Raw genomic sequence first — 23,580 nt, 5'->3', positions numbered from 1 at the left:
CCAAAATGCGGTCACCTCTGGTCTACAGTTCATTTGACAGAATACAGAGAAAAGGCACCAATTAGGCCGTCTCGTACAAACATTTGGCCTCAGTACAACATAACAGTTGGGTGTGTGCAAGATAAACAATGGCTTTCCATTTTGGCAAACCAGTCATCACAAAGGCTAAAAATTGATGCAAAAAAAACCCAGATCAAGCAGTAAAATATATTGTCAAGTAAATGTGGCAGTCTATTAATATTGGTAATTTTATTTTAATCTATTGCGTGGTTTAATTACCACCCCAGCAGTGTGCCATGGACATTCCAGCTCCAGGTGATAACTTGTATGTACCAATCACATGCCCCCTGACATAGATGCAGAAGAGAATGTTCTCTTGTTCCGATCAAGCCTTGAGCTGCCCGAGTACTGTAAGCTTGCACAGCAGCTGCCACTCTTCAGGTGTCCATGCTATTCCTGAAACAGCACAAGGGCCAAGTGGGTTCCAGTCCGCTAGCCATTTTCAGAACTGCACATGGAGCCCAGTGGGTTAAAAGGCAACTGTTTACACCATGAAATAATGGGCAGAAATTAGCAATTACACCTTAGTCTCTCGCAATTTTATTATATCACCGTAAAAAAAAAAAAAAGAGACAACTGGCCTTTGGCAAATAATTGAATCATTCTTTAGAGAAGTTGCACAAATTATGAGCCGAGTAGACGGTTATTAAAAAAAGTTAGCTCTTGAAATCCTAGTGGGAAAAACGTTTTGATTCATATAACGTCGACTTGACACAAATGCACCAGACAATAAAAGGTTTCTTACCTCATGCTTTCTCCCAGCCCTCAGGATGCTGTTCTCAAGTGCACCACTTCCACACTTATTTACTTGAGTTAACTGAAGATCTGCCATTTTAACTTTCGCCTGCAAAAAATTAATTTCCGATCTCTGTGATGCGATTATGAGTTCCAGCTCAATTAAGGATGGCTGTTCCACGTCCTACAACAGAACAAAAAAGAAATAAATGACAGAACACATTAAAATAAACTAAGAATAGAGAAAATATTTCTGGAAAGGATCATTTTTCCCCAATTGTTTCACATACTGTACTATAGTTAAGAAGAATGTTTTATGTCACGTTTTTTTCCTGGCTCTACAAAGCTCCAGTAAACAATTGAACTTTTTAACTATTAATTTGCAGTGAATGCACTGTTAGTTTAAGGACTTCAAGATGAAACCCAACATGACAAATTCCAGGAACAAGAACATATATTTCAACCTACAACATTGAATCTTGTCAAATGTTTCTCCTAAATCAACAATGTAGGTACCATTTGTATTCCTCACTAATTGAGGATTTGAAAAAAAGACAAGAAGCAATGACAGGCCAAGTTCAGCTACTAGTATGACATTAGTAAGCCATCGTTAAAATAGCACAATTAGCAGCTTAGCCAGGTCAAAAGAAAAGAAACCCAACTTGACGGCAAAACACTAAAAACAGGCCTAGCTCAACTTACCTTCCCCAGAGCTGCAAGACAATTAAAGAAAAACTGTTTCCTGCAGCTCCAGGGAAGGGGCAGCAAGATGCTCTCATCGTGTTTGGGAGCGGCCAGACTGAAAAGACGGCCGCGGCCATCTCTGTGGTCGGGCCACATCTGTACATGATGAAGAGACCTGTGAGGTTTTGAAAGCTCTGTACACTACAATGTATCTGTGATCCATTAATAAAACAACAATGTATAACAAATCTATAGTTACATACAGTATAGTAGTTACGCAGGAGAGAAGGTTAAAGAAAATGCATCCAAATTCTTATTGGAGGAGAAACATATCCTATATTTATCCAGAGGAAGGCAAACAAAAAAAAGCAATGTGAAACATTTGCCAGTTAGATCATAAGACACAAATGTGACATGTCAAAAAGTTTCTGAGGCGCTCTTGCACATAACCCCCTGTCTCCCTTATTCGTTTTTTTTTCAGACATAAAATTACTGTTTCTTTTTTCTGCCACTCAGGGTGCAATGAGATTAGTAAATGAATCACTGGCATCTCAAGGAGTTCCCCATAGATGCCCATATCATATATAGTCCATAGCACACACACATTTACATGTCTACAATATTAACGTGTTCCATACCGCATTTCTTATACATTGTTGAAAAATACACTTCTTGGGCACTATGCAAAGGCAGATAGTATATGCCACTTTCATTGGGGTGACCACAGACTTTTAACCCAGGTAAGCACATTATAAATCGTCAAGGACATCCCTTATGGAAGCAATTCAATTAGAACAGAAGCTTTCAGCATCAAGGTTACGATGCAGAGGGTAGCTAAAGCTGTCTGGATTTAGTGAACTTCTCACATATTGATAATGACGCAGCTTTAAAAAGTAGAAAATCTGAAACACAGCACCCTGGTGTCACTTGCAAAAATGTAAAAGCTACGCATTAACACTGTGAGCTAGGGACTCTGCTTGTTATGCATTATCATCTCTATACATTAGAATCTCAATCATACTCAAACAAATTCACTAAAGTGTGGTTTTCAATCTGCTAACTATGCATTCCATAATAGCCTGTAATTATTAAAAACTGACAAGAAAGCTACGCCACCTGTGTTTGTGTGAAGCCAGGTAATGAAAAAACAACAACACTGTCATCACCTCTCAATTCCTGATTGCATTATCAAAACTGTAGCCTAGTTTGGCATCTGGGTGTGACCTTGTTAACTGCTAGGGTAATTAAGTTTATTCTGTGGGGAAAAAGGATGATAAATTATTAGCAAGAAGATTTTGTTCACATTTTATTAAATTGGCCTGTCAAAGGGTCGGCCAAATTACCAAGGGCCTCGTTTATTGGAGACCAGCCATATTGCCACATCTGTTACAATTATTTATAATTTCAGCAGTTGAAAACCAACTGAGTTAGGCATCCGCCATGTAAAGTAATTTACAAATTATATGATGAGGGAGTGTTTTAGCTTTTCCCTCATTTCTAGCCAGCAGAAAGCCGCGCTGTAATTACAGAACACGATTAGGTTCTTTGGGGAACTTATCTTGCACTCGTAGCCATAGTAAGATGCAGCAAGAACATATGGAGGAGCTTGTGCTTCTACTCCCTGAAGCTCGTGACCCGCCTGCCGCTGAGCCCTCGAGTTGAATTTGAATGAGAGTGCCATGGCTAATGTTCTACACATGCACCATTTATGCCACAAAACAAATCGGATCACTGTTAATTACGAAGCAGCTATAATCAGGCCTTCACATCTGTGTAATGTGAGGCGCAGTAGGCTGTATTCCAGTAATGTATGACTACCTTTGGGTCGCAAATTGTGAGCCATATTGCCTCGGTTGTAGTTACTGAATTCAAAGCAGCTCCTCTGATACAGGTCCAACACGAGGATATTTTTATCCAGCTGTTTTCCCCTCTCTCTTTTTTTTATTTTTTTTCCCACCTGAACAAAAGCTCCTCTGTCTCGGCTATTGACCAGAGCAGTTAAAGCATATGGCATAAGTTCATTAATGAACAGGAACACCAAGCACTCTAATTTAATGAATCCACTTGAGCCATAAAAATCCGATTATGTTTATGCCTGACATCTTTCCCCCCCCCCCCTTCTCCCCTCTGCAGTTGTGTGAAGTGAGAATACTGAACATACACTTACTGGTGTGCGATTTTGCAATAAACCATAACATTTTCTTCCCCAAAATATATTAGCCCCTTTCTGTGCAAACTGCATGCAGTACAAAAATATAAAGACGCAGCAGCAGTTACTTTGTTTTTTTTATTATTATTATTATTATTATTGGAATGATTATGGTATTAATTGTAGCAGGAGCTACCATTTATCTTTTAGAGAACACAGCCTGGCAGCCACCTTCTCAAAAAATACGTTATTCAATGAAAAATCTTCCTTATAGAAAATCAGCTAAATATGTTGCACCCAGATGGCAAAGCAGCTACAGTTTAATTAATCCACCTTAAGTCATTGAGTGTTCAGTATGGGTAATAACATTTTGAATAATTGCAGCGCAAACCTCCCTAAAATATTTAGAATTTCATTACTGAAACAAAGCAGAACCTGTATAAAAGCATGTAGGGGACAATTTCTGCTAATTATTCTGTTTTGTGGCTTATACGCACAGTTTACAAAGATTTAGGGGACCATAAAATTACACATACAATTGGACATTACTGCAGTACTGAGATTATTTTGAATGTTACTATCCATTTATTTTCTATGGGGTTAATGTAAAGATCATCGCATAAAATCCCCCGTGTTTGCCAAGTTACAGTATGCTGCAATGAACTATTCTGTAAATAACGACATCATAAGTCGGGAATAATGTAAATATACTGTATTGTAAATGTATTATTTACTCTGAGGATAAATCAATCTATAACCTTTCCTTACTGTTTTGAAAAGAAGAATGTGTATTGTTTTGCGACCATCCTATATACATATAGCAGAATCCCTATATGTAAACCAGTCTTGTAGCTTGTCTATAATTAGTAGCATGGTTGTATTTGAAAGGAGCATTCGCACGGACTGCTCAGAAGTGCGGGTGCTCAGACTGCCACAGCAAGCAGCTTGCAATCAAGAAAAATATTAACAGCCGGCACACCATGTCCTCTGGAGTGCCGGCTATTAATATATTTCCTGATATAATCAGCAGTAACCAATTGCAATTTGATATATCAACGGTCTAAGCATGAATCAATGAAAATATGGATTCGCATGTGGGATGGGGGGGAGGGAGGGGAGAGGAGAAGAGATTTATCCCAAGGGACTTATATACCTCCCCAAACCTCCTTCATACAACACATTGAGTCCGAAACTAAACACACCCGAGATACCTGGGAAATAGGTTGACTATTTTCAAATGACAAAAATTAGCATATTTCCAGGTATTTCAGGCTTGTTCATAGGTATCTCTTCACGTGTACGTGCACGAACGGTTGTACCAATCTACAGTAACACTATTTAAAAGAGTAAAAATGGGTTAACGTTATTCCCGTTAGTGGATGTGTGTTAGTTACTATTAACCCAATGTTAATTTGTTAGCGTTATGCTAAACAGCCTAAAAGAGCTTAGTGCATCTAGGCTTCAGAGAGCCACGGAAGCGATTACTTACCTCTTAGAAAAACAGCGGGAAAGAAGTAGTGGCACTCAAATCCACCACAGTTTGGTCATTGTATGAATCAAGCATCCCCAACTCCAAAGTGCGCCATTTTGAGACAGAGTGCTTTATTAATACTGTAAAACTGTGATAGATCACTTCAATGGGAGGTTCCTTGCGACCGGGCCCCGATCGGCACTATTGCAAGTCAATGAATAACCCCCAAAGTATCAATGTCTATCCTCTTGCACCAGTCAGTGTTTGTATGAAGTGCCATAAAGTGTTTTATGCAAATGCAACAGTTTAGCATTTGTTTAGGGGAACATTGTGTGCCATTCAGATTTAACAAATCAAAACTAGTAACATTACACGAGAAGCATTACTTTCAATTTTCAAGATGTTGGCAAAAACTCTGTAAAAGGTCATATTTAGTAAACCAGGATAGAGCTCTATCTTCAAAGATAGGAGATATGGGAGTGCAAAGGATATAAACAAAAAAAACAAAAAAAATACAGCAATAATTAGCACATAGAAAAGCCAAATGTTAGGCTACATGAACAGTAGGACATGGAACATAGAAGGGGGTGGGAGTCAGTGCGAAGCACACAGCATGTGACACCACATAACCCCTAGCACCGTGTCAGAGGACTCAGAAGTCCAAGAAAGCACAGGGATAACTAAACAAATGATAATAGAGGACTCACACGGCCCTATGTGAGTCTGTTCCCCAAAAGGTGTCTTGCACAGAGTCACGCAATCCCGTCCTTCTGGATGAGTAGACCCTCGTGGTGGCGGAACAGAAGCCCGTGTGAATAAAGAGATGTCCAGATATTCCGATTAAAATATTGCCATTTAATACACACAATACAAATGAACCTGACGAAGTATCGCGAGATACGAAACGCGTCGTTCGGGTTACGTGTACTCTTTTGTTGCCTGCCGGCCACCGTAGCAGCTCTGCTTCACTTATCCTCCAGGCCTCCTGCACCCAATGCGTGAAAGTAATGCGGTTCAGGTTCGGAGACCCCCTGCTTCAAACCTATGTTATTAAAATTGAAATAAATACAGCACAATTGCCTGTCAGAGCTGTGCAGAGAGATCTAGTTTCTCTCTGTGCAACTCTTCAAGACTGATGAAGGAAAATCGCTCATTATGGGCATTTCGTTTGTAAAGCAACTACTAACTTGTGCGGTATGTCATTTTTTTTAACAAACAGTATTTAAAAAGTGGTTTGCCTCACTCAATACTGTGTTTTCACAAATTTCATACCGTGAGGTGGTAACATGCAAACACGTTCGATAAAGCTACTTGAATAGGCCCCTTGGTCAGCAGTACCTGTTACAGGGTCCCAAACATGCATGCCTTGAACATATTACCAGTACGCCCCACTGATCAGCCCTTTGAACATTTCAGCAGCAATTTTTACAGAAGAGATTCCTGCTAAGAATTATAGAGGAGAATTGAAATGAATGTTGTACCAGTTGCAACAGAATTATATATCAGTAGAAATTGCACACCTGTCAGATCTCCCATTACAAATAAAAATATTCAATGCAAGTTAATTACAGTGCTTCTGCGGATGCCTTCTCTACTAAACCAGTCTTTGATGTCAGCAGGTACATGTACAAACTTAAGAAACAAGACAGCTAGACACTGGCTGCATTTGTTCAGTAAACACAATTAAATATTTATTAATCACACCAGTAAAAGTTATATTCAAAACAGAATACATTTCCAAATGAAGGTTTTATGACATGGTGATATAAAAATACATTTTGCAGTGATTATAAAGGTTAGCAGTGAAGACATGTACACATTTAAAACAAATACAAATGTTTTAACTCTTTTGGTCAGCTTTCCAGATTTGCAAGAAAAAAATAGTAACAACAACTTTATTTCATAGAGCGCTTTTCTCCCAATGGGACTCTAAACACTTCACAATTACAATATAGTGCACGGTCTGTGGCACAGGACATTAGGATTTTTAAGGACATAGTGCCTGCCTAGATGAGTTTACAATCTATGTTTTTTTATGCCGGAGGCACAGTGAGATAAAAAGTGACTTGCCCATGGTCATAAGCAGTGTTCGACAAACCTATACATTTGCTCGCCCCGGGCGAGTGGATTTAACCCCCGGGCGAGTAAATATTGGCCCAAGCAGCACACGTTTGGTACTAGGTGGCGAGTAGATTTTTTTGTGTGGCGAGTAGATTTTTTGGTGATTTGACAACCACTGGTCATAAGGGTCTAGCACCAGGATTTGAGCCAGGCTCTCCTGATTCAATCTGTGTCCTTGCTTACGGAGTCAATGTCTTCACTCACTGTACCACCACTTCAGTAATGGAAATAATAATGTTCACAAATCATACTAACGAAGAAAGCACAGGATTGAGCCAAACTAATGCCTAACGGGGGCACAAGCACTATATGTAGCAACCACATTTTGAGCGAAACAAGTACAATATGCAAAGCCATGTATAGTGAACCAAATGGAGTTTTTATTGAGCAAGCAATGTTACTCCATACTGTACTATCGAGCGCTGGAACACACCTGATGTATTACTTATATGGGCCACCGTGTGTCTTCTGAAGACATACTATTTTAAAGATTATCACCAGGCCCAAATCCCGGTCTGAAAGAATCCCAAGTATACACGTGCAATCCCACTGTAGCAACTAAGACACAAAAGTCAAGATTTATTAAATCCTGACATTTTAAACTCCTACAGCAATTTAATGTCAATACACAACATTCTTTCACAACCGTGTGCCTTGAACTGAGGGCTTGCAAGCATGCAATTGTCAAAACGCTCAATTCTTAGTCATCTTTTTTTTTTTTTTTTTTAAAGACACACTGTATGATTTGACAACAACAATAAACTGCTAAATCTGTTAATGACATCTTATAGTACATTATTAAAAGCATAGCACAGAGTGCCGAGAGGCAGGAGGATAATCCTGGCTGACATTCTTTCTAGTGCTCTTGGGTTCTGCGATTTGCAGAAGCATCTTTGGAGAACAGCTGTATTTGTACAGCGACGAAAAGGAGGTCTCCGGCTTTGCTCTCTTTTTAATTCCAAATCATGGCTACACTGGCGTTCCCATTGCAAAAGGCTTCCAAAATCCATATCATTGGCAATTCCAGGAAATAAAATAAACATTTCCAATATCTAAATCCAATCAAAATTAAAAAAATATATATAATTTGTATCGTAGCTCTACTCTGCTAAAATACATTTAGTATTAAGATAGCGGATGGCTACATTTTGGGGTCTTGAAAAAATATTCAGAAATAACACATTTACCATGACACAGCACAAGGGTATACAGCATTAGCGATACTGGCGACCGAGAAAGACATCTCGACTCCTCTTACCAGGCAGACTGACCCAATCTGTATAAAAAAAAATTACAGGGCCCCCTCATTTCTCTTTTTCTCTCACTTCTCCCCCTCATGTTTCACTCGCGCACTCTCTCTCTTTGCTCTCGCACTCTCTTTGCTCACTCTCATGTCTTCCTTTTCACTCTTGTACTTCAGTTTCTCTTTGTGTCTCTTCCTGTAACCTTTCTTGTACTTCATTTTGTGAGAGGTGGGGTGGGTACGTGAGAGAGTGAGGGAGGATGGGTGAGAGAGAGATGGGTGAGAGAGAGATGGGTGGGAGAGAGATGTAGGGGTCTTGCAATGCCGTCAACACTAGGGGGTGGGGGGACAAACCAGAGGTGCGACAGATTACTTCTAACTCATTTCTCATTCAAGGGATAAGCAGATCTCGCCTTTAGTTCGGACTTTGCTGGAGCACAGTCGAACGTTTGTAGCTATAGAAATGCTGACGTCTATGCAGAAACAGCAAATTAAACTTGAATTTATAAAACCACCAATATCACCATTGGGGACCTCCTGGAATGATAAACACTGAATCTCAACCCTCTAACGCATTCCTTATACCAATAGAAAAACTCCTAATAAGTGGAAAACCTGTTGGCTATTTTTGGCACAAGGCACAAACATATTCCATAATGCACTATGTGTGAAAGATAAAATAACAATAAAAACATGAACAAACACAATCATTTATGAACATGAACATGTAGTGGTAAAATTGGTAGAGACCGGGGTTGTTGTTTATTTTTGTAGAACTGGTACAGTCAGCAGAGGGTAACAAACATTTCAGGCTTGGCAATGATTTGCTGATTTAATTTTTTTTGTAACTTACATTTTTATTGAAAATTGGAACAATACATGCACATATTATTTTAACCCAGAAAATGTGATGTAATGATATCAGGGAAGACACATCTGGGAAGGGGGAATGAGGGGGTTAGAGGGAGGGAAGGGGCCTGGTTACTTTCTTGTGTTTGATTGGTCCAACCTCTATTACCTCCGCTCAGTCACGTCTCCTCTCTTCTAATAGAAACAGTAGATAAATCCATCTAGTAGTCAGCCTTAACTGTCACTTTAAAGGAAAATGCATCTACAACTATTATAGCAAAATTGTGGCCACACTAACCCCCGATATGTCTGATTGAGCTAACCATGGCTGCCAAACTTTCTGAAATTTAGTGCCGGTATCATTGACCAGGCTTGTTAATTTCTCCATTTGACAAACAAACCAAATTCAGTTACGAATGTTGGAGATTTGTGGGATATCTTTTTGTTTCCATAGTGCTGCAATCTCGCATCTCGTTGCAGTTGCAAAATGGGCAACCAGTTTACTTTCAGATCTGGACAAGCCTTGCACGGATCTATTTAGAAGTAATAACCAAGGATCCATAGGTATACCGAGGCCCAATATCCTCTGTAGCCAATTCTTAATTTCCCTCCAGAGGGATGCAACTTGAGGATAAGACCACAGCATATACAACAAATCTGCCTGTTCTCAGTTTTTTGCACACATTGAAGAATATCCAGGGATACATCTGTAAAGCTTAACCGGGGTGAGATACCTCATCATAACTTTATATGCGTTCTCCTTTAATGTGAAAAAGAAAATATGTGAACAAGCGCTAAAGACTAAAACACCAGTGTGACAAGTACAAAATATATATATAAAGGCTGCCTAGTAATACTGTCAGTACTAACAGAAAAAGAGAAAACAAAGAAAAACCTGGCGCCAAAAGTTCATTGGATAATCCTGTACTCCTCAGGGGATCAGCACACTTGCTTGACAGGCCATGTAGGGGAAAAAACACAAACAGACACAGATCATAGTGCAACACTGTAGGGTTAAAACAGGTCTACACTAATACACACACTGCACATATAACATAGAGACTCCTAGTGACTATAAAAACTATTTATTAAATAAAAAGAACTATGCCATAAAATGGTATGGACAAATGAGAACACCGCTGGTCATCCAGATGGGAAAAATCAGAGCCCTACTTACAAGCAGCAAGGCAAATACAGGCAATGCAACAAAGAGTCCTCCAGGTGCTGCAAAGACATCAGCAGCACCTGGAGGACTCTTTGTTGCATTGCCTGTATTTGCCTTGCTGCTTGTAAGTAGGGCTCTGATTTTTCCCATCTGGATGACCAGCGGTGTTCTCATTTGCCCATACCATTTTATGGCATAGTTCTTTTTATTTAATAAATAGTTTTTATAGTCACTAGGAGTGTCTATGTTATATGTGCAGTGTGTGTATTAGTGTAGACCTGTTTTAACCCTACAGTGTTGCACTATGTTCTGTGTCTGTTTGTGTTTTTTCCCCTACATGGCCTGTCAAGCAAGTGTGCTGATCCCCTGAGGAGTACAGGATTATCCAATGAACTTTTGGTGCCAGGTTTTTATTTGTTCTCCTTTAATGTGGTACAAATTGAACTCTTAGCGGCTTACTCAAATATTTAATTCCAGTCCTCTTCCTCTAGAATCTCATCCAAGTCTGCCTCCTACTGGTTCATATACTGCAATTTCTGCGTAAACTCTACACCTGAACAAGTAACTTCCTTGTACATTTGTGAGGTAAGCCCACTCGTGTCTGTCTCGAGTATACATATTAGCCTCCTTTCCCTATGATAATGGGAACTACGCGTGCTGCCTTTACCTGTGGCTCACAGAAGGCCTAAGCCTCTGCCGCTGGGAGCCTGGGGTAAGGTCTCGTTCTCAGTTCAGCGCCTCCACCTGGGAGGGATTAGCTGGATAACCCCTCACAGGAACCAATACAGTATTTAGAAATACGCACACACAGGAATATGATAACAGTTTACTAGCACACTAATGATAACAACACATACCCTACACAATACCCATGCGGTATTTGCCCCACAATATCCACACCCCAGTGAGGTTCCCCAAAGTTATGAGGGTGCCCTTGGCACCTGACCAGCTTTGTGTCCACAGAGCAATGCCCACTCAAATTGTGTGGATTAGCGATACCCTGGTGTGAGATCGTTGGTGCACTTCAGATACCTCCCATGGCACTTCTGTACCCAGGTATCACCGTCAGCAAGGGATGAGTCTGGTCCCACGACGTGGGGCCTGCAAATCCCTCCTCTCGCCATACCCGGTCCACCGCGTGGGGTGAACTCCAGCTGGAGGGTCTCACCGTTAAAGTCTATTAGTGAGCCTGTGGTCTGGTCGCAGACCGCAGATCACCACATGGCTCCGTCCACCGGCTCAGCAACACTCTATTATAGTTCAACGCTAAGGGGAGCATGCCTATCTGGAGGGGCCTTCCCTATGCACAATGACTCTACTGATGATCGGGGACTAGCTGGGGCCTATGGGGCAAACCTAGGCCTAGTCCAGGGGAGCACTGCTCCCTGGACACTAACTCAATGGTTGCTCTCCTCCTTCCGACTGGCGCTCTCTCAGCAATCGCGCCAAACTATTTCCTGCATCTCAAGCCCTGTTGGCTGCCTATCCCCATGTAGTTCCTCCTCCCTAAGGACTCTGGGACTCTTAGTCCCGCGGCCGCGTGTGCGGAGCCCCATGTAATGGCCGCTGCACTTAATCCCTACTGCGTATGTGCGATACGTTGTCTTGCGCATGCGCGAGTAAACAAGATGGGCGCCAATTGCCTAGCCCACAGCCTCCCCCGCCCGGCTACAGAGGTAAGAGGGGGAGCTCTTTATTCGTTTTTGGGGGGAGTTTTTTATTCGTTAGTGGGGGAAAGCGTATATGTTTATTATAAAAGGCCCGAAGCTGAAGGTATCCGAAGAATTCAGAAGGGGGCATACTTTTTTTCTTCCCGGATTTGATCAAACGTCTTTATTATATTATCCTTTCCTAGATTTTCTGATTTTGTTAAGCTTTAAGACTATGCAAAAGATATGCAATGGCAACACTGCCATTTTACACACTATCATGAGGCTGCATGTGGCAGAGGAAGAGTAGCAAGAAGAAATTAAACTTCTGAATAATAGTAGGTCCATTTTGGAGAGAAAATGGCTAATGGGTTCTTACAACCACTGCACAGAGCAATCTATATCCTGTATGTGTGCAGTGTGCAACTCTCCGTAGTCAAAAAGGTTAAAACAACATGTCAATATCCACTAAAGACTGAACATGTATCTACTAATAATGCTAGTTTGGTGCACTGCTCATAATATATATATATACAAACACACACACACACACACTACAGGTTCTTAATGCTGTACCTTAAGTTCTTGAGGAGGTTTGGGTAATGCATCGAGGGCCCCTTGAAGTTGGCTGATCTGCTGTGCCTTTTGATGTAGCTGATCTGTGAGAGCAATATTATTTTGTCGGAGCCGAGTCTCGCTGGACTTTACCGTTTCATAACATGCATTCAAGTCATTGTAAAGCTGTCAGTAAAAGAGTAATGATTATATACAGATATTGTTAAAGAGAAAAAAAGTACAAAATGTATAAGCTACTTTTAGGGTTAAAAATAATTCAAACGATTTAAATAACACGTTAATTAAAAACTTTGTGAAACAAAACCCCAAATACAAGCATTTCTAAAGCAATTTTTTACTCCAATCCTGATCACAAGCAATCACTTCTGATCATTTTTGATTGTTTGTGTAATCATTTTATGCTATAAATTAATGCTATTTTGCCATTGTAAAATGGAAGCAAAAAACTGACAATTAACCAGTTGACTTGCAATTACTGTACAAGTGCAGTAGATTTACAAATAGATGTATACTGTAGCCAATACTAACCGTTTACTGTGAATTCGAATAATATACCTAATATTAGAGATACATTTGTTGATTTATTTCGTTATACAGGCATACCCCGCTTTAAGGACACTCACTTTAAGTACACTCGCGAGTAAGTACATATCGCCCAATAGGCAAACGGCAGTTCACGCATGCGCCTGTCAGCACGTCCTGAACAGCAATACCTGTACCTAAAGCTGTGCGCAAGTGGGGAGACTATAGAGCCTGTTACAAATGCGTTATTTACATCAGTTATGCACGTATATGATGATTGCAGTACTGTACATGCATCGATAAGTGGGGAAAAGGTAGTGCTTCACTTTAAGTACATTTTCGCTTTACATACAGTACATGCTCCGGTCCCATTGCGTACGTTAATGCGGGGTGTGCCTGTATTGTGTTCGTGTACCACCGTTTTTGACACAGAAACCTAGCTCCTATTTAATATAGTGATAAGGATGGAAACGCAAAATTAACAATGTATTACATTGTACAACTGTGAATTATCCCACTTTTAAATATATTGAGTAGGGGACAAATAAACCAACTGCAGATTACAATATAGGTTACTTGGTCTTCTAATTTTTTTGCCAACTTATACAACAGGTTATATTATCTATTCCAGGGGTGCGCAAACTTCCTGCGCTGCTCCCCCCCTGCCTGCTCGTCAAATGACGCTGTGGAGTCATGTGACGTCACCCGCGGTGTCATTTCATGTCACGTCTCCATGGTAACGGGCGTAATTTGTCGCCACGTTGCCATTGAGATGCGTGGACTGGAGCCGGTAAGTAAATTTACAGAGGCCTCATGCTCTCACCGCGGGGCCTCTGTAACTGCAGTGCCCCCCCAGTAAAGTCTAGCGCCCCCCCAGTTTACACAGCGCTGATCTATTCAATAACCCTTTATGTGTTTATTTTTGCCATTCCCCAACCTTAAAATGCAGGATAAAGCCTACTAAATATGATGATCCGTCTAGACCATTCTATACAACAAATATATCTTAAAGTATTTTAGGCATTCAAATCCTCACTAATCTGCTTTGTGTAGGAAGTGTGGCACTTCTTTCTAATTTTTTTTAATTAGTCAAACATCCTGTAATTTTACACACTAGCTTTCACGCGTTACTCCAAGATTGTATTGTCCCTCCAATGAAGTGTCAGGTTAATACCAGGAGAAATGCTGTGAGATTCAGTGAATTTAAGAATATGACTAATTAGAACAGAAAGTATTCTGATTACTTACAGTAAAAATGCCTGAATATATAAAAGTACCAACTCGTCTACCGACAGTCCCTTAAAGATATTGTTTATGAAAAAGGCTGAGCTCCCAACGCTCACTAGATTCATAAACACAAAATATAGTTTCCCCTTGATTACCCTCATTTAAAATTAAAATCCTTGTTTTATTAAAAGCTTCCATACACATGATCTTATCCATTGGGCATATCAAAGCCATTAGATCACTCCTAGATATTTAAGAACAGCTTGGATATTGTGCCAAAAAGGGTGATTCCACCAGGTATGATTTATTAATGACACATACTTTCTGGTACGAGATTGTTTCAGTGGTGTGAGCATCTTCTTGACTTCTCAGTACTTTTTGTGTGTCCATATTGAGAGCCTGAAGCTGCTGGATCAGCTCTACCTGCTGTGCTGCATGTGCATTGCTTTGTTTGTACAGATTCTGCAGTTCCTGCAACTCCTTCCTATGCCAGGCAAGCAAGAAAAGAAGGGGAAGCGAAATTAGATATGCATTTATGATATACTGCAATGATAGAACAATGTTTGGGGCTTAATCAATGAGACATATGGTGTAGGTCCCTCTAAGGGTCAATCATAATAAACTTAATCCAAATAAAACTAGTCACTAGGTGCTTTTATGCATACAAGTCAAATGCAACTATGCCACCAACATGGTGTCTCTCGGGTAAAAGTTACAGTTTTTCGTTTCCAAGTATAATTGGAATGTTAACCCAATTACACATAATAAAACTGAGGTACATGAAAATCAAGGAAAACGTAAAAATGATCACTGGCGCAGAAAATAAACATGGCATTATGACACAAAGTTTAAGAAGAATTATTATTGGATGCCACAATATGCAGAAAAAGTCAATGTAAAAAATAAACTACTGAGATAATGCTATTGAGTTGCTGATGTCGGTCTTATCTGAAACTTCAATTACATACTGCATTTGCTTAATTTGGGAGAAATAATTCCTCTAACACGCATTAAGTTCCTGTTCTATAAGCATTAAAGATAAAACTGACCATGGTTAGAGGATATTAAACCAAATATTCCTTACTGCAATTAAATATTTGAAGTATTCAAAAGACTACATTTTGAGTTTTACATTCTATTTTAACTTGAAAAAGAAATTAATGAGTGTTCCCTTTGACGTAAATGCTGTAAGAGTTCAAAAGTGGACATCATCTTCCAAAATACTAGAGTCTCTTTACCAGCTTTAAATGTGTTTGGTGATCACAGAAAAAAAAAAATCTTTAAACATCTTTCTCTACTGATCTGCCAAGTTTGGGATTTTTCATACAAATAATTTGGTTACATTGGCTAAATATGTAGACTAAGCAGGAATGTGACAAAATAATATCAAATAAACTTTGCTCAAGGTCCAAATAGAATGCTAGTGTGACTTAGCCCCCACAACAACGAGTGAAAAAACTGCAGAACTTTGGTATTGAGCATTATTAGTCACAAAAAGCCATAACTTTATTATTAAAATATTTGAAGCATAAACATCACAAAAATACTAATAATGCCAACAAAATATTTTCTCACATTCCTACTTAGTCTACATATTTAGCCAATGTAACCTAATTATTCGTATGAATCTTTTTTATATTTTTTATTTTATAACTTACATTTTTATTGAGTTTTACACACATAGTACATAACATTCCATAGTCAGTGTTCGTTCTCTGAGGTCAACCATAATAACACATCAAATAATATGAATAAATTAACACCGGGAGGGGAGGTTGGGGGGTAGGGAGGGGTCTTGTTTTTGAGTGTCTCGATCCTCTGCCTCTCAAACTAGACTGACTCCCGTGCGGTCCCATAGTCTCCCCTTATCTCGGGGTCCCCTTCCACTAATCAAAGGTGAACGCATTTGCAGCTATCAAAGCAACACCGTGGCGGTATTCACTCCCGGGATGTCCGTCTGGGCCAGCCATGGCACCAGACTTTTTGGAATTTATTGCCAGTGTCATTAACTAGGCTCGTAAACTTCTCCATCTGGCACACCAACCAAATTCTGTTTCTGATCTTGGCCACTGTAGGAACCTCATTCTGTTTCCACAATGCTGCGATCTCGCACCTCGTTGCAAAATGGGCAATTAACTTGAGTGGATCTGGATATACCTTGCGTTGGTCTGTTTAACAGAAACAACCATGGGTATAATGGAATATCGAGGCCCAAGATCCTCTGAAGCCAATCTTTAATTTGTTCCCATAAGGGTTTAAGACGAGGGCAGGACCACAGCATGTGCAATAAGTTCGCTGGCTCTCCACACTGTTTGGGGCACAATGGAGAGTAACCAGGGACAAATTTATATAACTTAAGTTAAGCTTTTATTTTAACATTATTGAAGCAGGGGATCTCCCTAGCTGAACCGCATTTTATTTCGGCCCCGGGGACCCCCTACTTCCCGACATACAAGCCCCAGTATGGGGTGCCGGTATCTCCGCCATGTTTAAATGTCCTGGTCACGTGATAGTGGAGAATTAAACATGCAGGGAGATACCGATACCCGGGGGTCCCCGGGGCTGAAATGAATGCGGTTCAGAGAGACCCCCTGCTTCAATAATGTATGTCACTAAAATAAGATAAAAGCCTTGTGATCGCCTGTTAGAGACGCGCAGAGAGAGTGACCGATTCTGTCTACTCACTGCGCGTCTCTTCCAGACCCTAAAATAAAAAGCATAACCTCAGAGATGCAATCGACTATCGGGCTGAGATGAGCAAGTACTTTTTCAAGCTCCACATTTTCAGTGATGAACTGTAGCAATGAATCAGGAGTTAGACCAACAGTTTTCTAGTACCACACCCTGAATTATAGCATTTGTGATAGTCAAGCACAGATATTCATCCAATATAAATGGATTGGTAAATGGCACCCAAGAACAAACCTCATTTTAGTTGGGAATAATGGGTTAAAATTAATCTTTTTATGACCGTTATTTTTAGGTGGTGAAAGTATACATACAGTACAGGCATACCCCGGTTTAAGGACACTCACTTTAAGTACACTCGCGAGTAAGTACATATCGCCCAATAGGCAAACGGCAGCTAACGCATGCGCCTGTCGGCACGTCCTGAACAGCAATACCGGCTCCCTACCTGTACCGAAGCTGTGCGCTAGCGGGGAGACTATAGAGCCTGTTACACATGCGTTATTTACATCAGTTATGCACGTATATGACGATTGCAGTACAGTACATGCGTCGTAAAGTGGGAAAATGGTAGTGCTTCACTTTAAGTACATTTTCGCTTTACATACATGCTCCGGTCCCATTGCGTACGTTAATGCGGGGTATGCCTGTATATGGTTATTTTTATTAACAAGCTGATTCTTTATGTCAGCAAAAGTGCACGTAATTTTTTTTTTATAAAGGTTACCAGAATAAAGCATTTGACACATTACATTTAGTTTAGCTTGCTTTCAACGCTCCTTTTCCAGGTCCATTGACCTGAAAAAAATGTCACCAAACGTCAATACCCAGTGGGAAAAAAGTATCCGTGGAATCACTAAACACCATTAGAGACAAATGGATATGTCCTGGATCTTAGTACCTCTACTGCTGATAAATGGTTGAACGTGAGAGGTGGAAAAAATAATGATTTGTTTTGTTAAGTGAAGGAGGCTTCTGAAAATGTAGCACAAACTGGGTATTCCTAGCAGAATAGAATACAATTAGGACTATAAGGAAGTATTTTTGAAGTGACACTTCTTTGCTGGGACCTAGGTGAATTTGCTTTGTGGAGACGGAAGTAGTGTCACGGAAGTGACGTCATTGTGGGCAAAAGAGGCCGTCGGCATGCATCAATCTGGGCAAAAGAGGAGCTCGGCGCATGCGCAGTAGTCAGTGCTCAGCGTCCGACGGCGTTCGGCACAAGCGCAAAAGAAACAGCACACACTTGAGAGACGGAGACACACACGAGGAATTCACAGTTAGTATAAATATACAAGTGCAACTAGCTAAAGCACACCCTTTGTAAGTCAAACTTATTTGCATTTTGTCACTGAAATTGTGTTTTGATTTTTAATTAAAAACATCATCACAAATACAATTTCTATGAGAAAACAGTAACAAAAGACAAAGACGTTTCACTTAAAATGCGCGTGCTCGGCTAACACACCTTTTTTTTTAAATCTTTGGTTTGAATCTCTTTTTTAAAGGACAAGCCCGACATACATGACTCTGCTTACAACATTCAATTGTGGAGTGTGTATTATGAATAGTAAATGTTGATTCTGTTGTTTTTTTCTCCACTTTATAGCACTAGATAGTAAAAACTTGTCTTAACATTTTCATTGTTCTAAACTGTCAACATTATAATTAAAAACTAAGGGCACCCACAAGCTCATATTGACCCCCAAAACAACCACAACATATATATAAGCATATAAGTGTCACAGATGAGTGGTTATTTTGGGGGTCAATATGAGCTTGTGGGTGTCCTGTATGTTTTGCAATTCTTGTTCAGCTGGTCTTGGCTGATGGAGGGTGGCTCCTCCTACCTCGTTGAAACTCACCCCCTCCCACATTTAAATGGTTAAAAGCTCACTCCACTGCATCTCCCACTCTCAGGGGAACTTGCTTGCTTGCAGTATGATTGTGACAAATCTAATACAGAGTGCTTTTCCTGGTAATGTACAGGTTAATAAAAGCTTCAATCAGACTTAGAACTATGCAACTAATTTTGACAAATTTATTAAAAATCATTCTTCCTGGTAATGCACAGGTTATTAAGAATGTATATTAGTGTTAGGGACCCTTGAGATGTGGTCTGCCGTGTAGGGGCTCAAGGGCTTACAACACTTTGGCCAAAATGTTACACTAAAAGACCATTTTATTTAATAGATATCTATACATATATATTTAGGCACTGTACCGTGTATAAGTTTCACTGGATGTGCACTGAGCTCTGTCTGTGTTTCATGTTCTGTCTCTGGTTTTAAACATTGTAATTAACAAAGTTTCAGGACTTCAGAATCATTTGGTACAGACTTGACTCAAGATCGGTACCTTAAATTTGAGGTGATCAAGCGAATAATACTGCTTTATAGAGATGCATAACTCAATATAACTGCCTATTGGAGTGAGACTAACACACATGACAAGCATTATTGGTGCTCGAATGAACATTCAAAACAGAATTAGGCAATGGAGTTATATACATTTATAGTTGTATCATGTGTACATATTATCATATTATACAATATTGGTTTAATTGTTCATTTAATCACATTATCATTTTTTTCATATTGTCATATACACTTAGAAAATACTAATATTTATTATTTTATGGCTTCTGAATACCGATTGGTAAACTACATTGTAATCTCTTAAAGTCCTGAAAAGTAATAACATAATGGTACATTTATTATTACATATTTAAGTGCGTTATTGCAATTAGCACTTGTTCTGTAAGGTCTATGTACAGTGCTCACAGTGTAGAGTCCCTGTCCCAACAAGAAGGTGGCAAAGGATTGGTTGAACCAGGAACCCATGAAGAAGCACTTAACTCAAACAAAATAGTTTATTGGACTACATGAAAAAATACAAAGAACATGATATGGACAAAACAGGAGGATTCTTCTCCCACTCGTTTCACAGTGCTTTCTCAAGGAGAATCCCCCTGTTTTGACCACATCATGTTCTTTGTTTTTTATCATGTAGTCCAATAAACTTTTTTTTATTTTTGTACTTACCCGAGGAGTTAAGTGCTTCTTCATGGGTTCGCGGTTCAAGCAATCCTTCGCTACCTTCATGTCTTCTGATTGGAGTAACGTTCAGCAGCCTTGCAGGCTTCGGTACACGCGACTTCACTGCCTGGTTTCAAAAAGACGAGTAGCTACATGCCCCACATTGACTTCGGAGAGACGGACAAAGAACCTCTATATTCAATGGAGCTCCAGAGGTAATTAATTTCTCCTCTGCAGTGTACAGTATATCCCCCATCAGTTGTTCTTAAAGAGCCTTTCGGGCTCACTCTGGATTACATCACTGACAGTCTCTCTCTCTATTATCAACCAATGGGCTTGTTCCTAATATTTTGCACACTGCATTCAAAAACGGCTGATTATACCCTGACTATGTAAATATATATTACATTATTATACTATGGGACTTTTGCAAGTTCAAGTATTCTTTGTGCTATCCTTTGAGCTATGAGTGGCTGTTTTTTGTTTATCCCTGTCCCAACGGGCTGATAATAGATTAAAATCCAGGTGTCACTTTATCTTCCTGTGTCTCAGGCACCAAACATAAGGGGAGATTCATCAAGCTCCGATGCAGGGTAATGCACCCAATCCGGCATTCACTTCCAGTCTGACATTTTGAGACTTGAAAATTGGACTTCCCAAAACAAACTATTTTTAAACACTGACAAGACTAACAATGGTATTTGGGACCAAGACTACATTTTTAAAGCTTCCAAAGACTGAGCTCCAGATCAGAACCAACGCTAATACCACCCTAGCTCTTGTTACTAGTTTTAAATACTTGGGCATATTGTTTGACTCCCATTTAACATTTGTGATGTACATTGATACCATGACATCCAAAACTTTACTTTATAGGAACAATTCCTCCCTAAGTCTGCAGGCCAGAAAGCATATCTTACAGCAGATGCCAATGCCAATTATCGACTATGGGGACATAGTACAGTATACGGCTCGTATCCCAAACCCACCTTAGCAAACTTGATACCCTCTACAATTCAATATGCCGTTTTGTTCTCCAATTCAACTACAACAAACATCACTGTGAAATGTTCAAAGAACTAGACTGGTTATCACTCTTGTCTAGGCACAATGTTCATCTTTCCTGTCTTCCTTCAAATACTTTCTAGGCAAGCTACCAGTCTACCTGAACAAGCTCCTCACCCCTACCACATGCAGCACTTACCATCTGAGATCTGACTCCAAAAGACTGTTCATGGTCCTACGGTTCAACAAAGTATCCGGTCGCTCCTCCTCCTCCTCTTACCGTGCACCCCAAAATTGGAACAATCTACCGGAGACTCTCACAGCCGCCACCAGCCTAAGTTCTTTCAAAACTAAAGCGGTCTCACATTTTAATCTGGTCTGTAACTGTTACTGTACATACGCCTATAATATAAATTATCTTTAACTGTGCATGCAATGTCTTGTATATAATGTTTACCCTGTTCACTTATGTAACCATGTATTATTTGTCATCACAACTCTATGACCAGGACATATTTGAAAACGAGAGGTAACTCAATGTATTACTTCCTGGTAAAACATTTTATAAATAAAAATAAATTAATTGACTTAAATAACCCTGCATTGGAGCCTAATGAATATGCCCCTAAGTTTGATGCCTGAGGCACAGGAAGATAAAGTAACTTGCACAAGGTGACAAGGAGTGGACACTTGGATTTGAACCAGGCTCCCCTGCTTCAAAGCCAATGCCTTTACTCACCGAGTCACAATCCTTCAGTTGTTCAGTATACTGTATTAAAGCAGGAATCCTCCCTACTGAAATTTTTATTTATAAGAATGATAGAAGATAGTCAGGAAAGAGGAGCTTCCATGGAAAACATTGGTTCTGCAAATTGTCCAACATAAAATTTGGACTTGACACACTTTGGACGTAGTTTGTATCCTGCTTCAGCCCTTAATCTGATGCACATAAGTACAGTAGCTTCATGATGGATTGTGTTAGTGGGTGAAAATATACCTATGATTTCAAGAATAAAAACGTATTTGTTTAGCTTCACTTTTCAGATTTCAAAATGTTTGTGTAAGTGACATGAATGCAGTAGAGGGCAAAGGTGGATAGGGTAGCTTTTGAGCTAGAATTGGCCTTTGGTATGGATACAAGAGTATCAATGTGTACTGCTTGCTTTTTTGCTAGCCCTTGAGTGCCTTTTCTCTCACGACCTCATTTTGCCTTTGTATCTACAATGCTCTTTTATGACCAATTTCCTTCTATTTTGCCCTTCTTCTCAGTTCTCTGTGACTCTCTGGGGCCATCTCTCTTTAGATCACTTCCTTTCTTCTTTTATACTTCTCCAAAGAAACACGTTGGGAACTCATCTAGCCTACTGACCATCATTTGAACAACATCTTTGTAAAGTATAAAAGTTTTACTTTACTATCCAGGTGCAATTCATGTTAAGGTTGGAAGAACTTCTGAAAGAGAGTTTCAGTAAATGCTTACAAGAATAAAGACACCGTCAAGCTGTTCATTTAATCATTCTCCATAATAATATAAAAACCTCTCAATTTCAGGTTGAAACTAGATCTAAGGTACTGTAGAGCTACAGTACATATAGGCCTTTTTCAGATGCCTTTTGTGCGCAGTTCCCTTAAAGCTGGTATGATTTGACAGGTTTCCTGCGTGATTAGCTGCAATGTCCTGCTGTTTGGCCACTCTTCTACTTTGTAGAATGTAATGACTGCCCTCTGAGAAAGTTCACTCTATACAGAGAGGCCTGGACTTGAGAAGCAGTATGGATGACTTCTAGCAGCTCAATATCATAAAGCTTGCACATGAAAACCCTTTAATAGGATCTCTTATCTTCACATCATTTCACAAGAGGAAATACCAGTGGACTTACAGGTATTTATCAGAATGCAAAAAATCAGTGGTGAGCCAGTGAGTAAAGCATAGGTCACCATTTTCCAAACTTATTTTTGCTTACTGGATCCTGTAACAGAAATTAGGTTGGCAGCTTTAATATGCCTCCCATCATGCTATATTTAATATTATAGGCTAAAGCTGGTAAATTCCGGGCATTATTGAAATCCCTGTCCTCTAGTTGGTTAAAATTCCGGGCATTATCCATTCAGTAATGCCCGGAATTTTTGGCACCCTGCCAAGTTTTTTATTTCTAGCCAATCAGCTTTTCGTTTGTCAGAACAGCACTCAAACAGGGAAGGGGATGGGTCAGGAGGCAGCAGCCAGGCAGTGACTCCTCCCCCTCCCTCTGTAGGAGACAGTGAGGAGGGAGAGAGTATTTGTAGCTGCAAAGTAAGGCTAGGTCCTCGGTGCCTGCTGGTGCGCTATGGCGTGCGCTGCAGGGACAAGAGTTGCCCCTCAATGGGGCCGGGCCCACTAGCTCCCTCGGCCGCCGCA

At 40.0% G+C, this 23,580-nt stretch overlaps 1 protein-coding gene across 6 annotated transcripts in view; it reads right to left on the bottom strand.

The window, feature by feature from the left end:
- CNTLN (centlein) overlaps nucleotides 1–23,580 on the bottom strand; it is a 307,481-nt gene that overhangs the window by 195,716 nt on the left and 88,185 nt on the right. For all 6 annotated transcript variants that reach the window (XM_075594863.1, XM_075594856.1, XM_075594883.1 and 3 more), the window contains 3 exons: nucleotides 14,773–14,931; nucleotides 12,703–12,867; nucleotides 806–979 (listed from right to left, as the gene is read on the bottom strand). In XM_075594863.1, the coding sequence (XP_075450978.1) occupies nucleotides 806–979; nucleotides 12,703–12,867; nucleotides 14,773–14,931 (498 nt within the window). The remainder of the gene's footprint in view (nucleotides 1–805; nucleotides 980–12,702; nucleotides 12,868–14,772; nucleotides 14,932–23,580) is intronic.

Source organism: Ascaphus truei, chromosome 1 (assembly GCF_040206685.1).
Source record: "Ascaphus truei isolate aAscTru1 chromosome 1, aAscTru1.hap1, whole genome shotgun sequence".
NCBI lineage: Eukaryota > Metazoa > Chordata > Amphibia > Anura > Ascaphidae > Ascaphus > Ascaphus truei.
The sequence above is the reverse complement of the archived record's forward strand: the minus strand, read 5'-3'. Positions and strand labels throughout refer to the sequence as shown.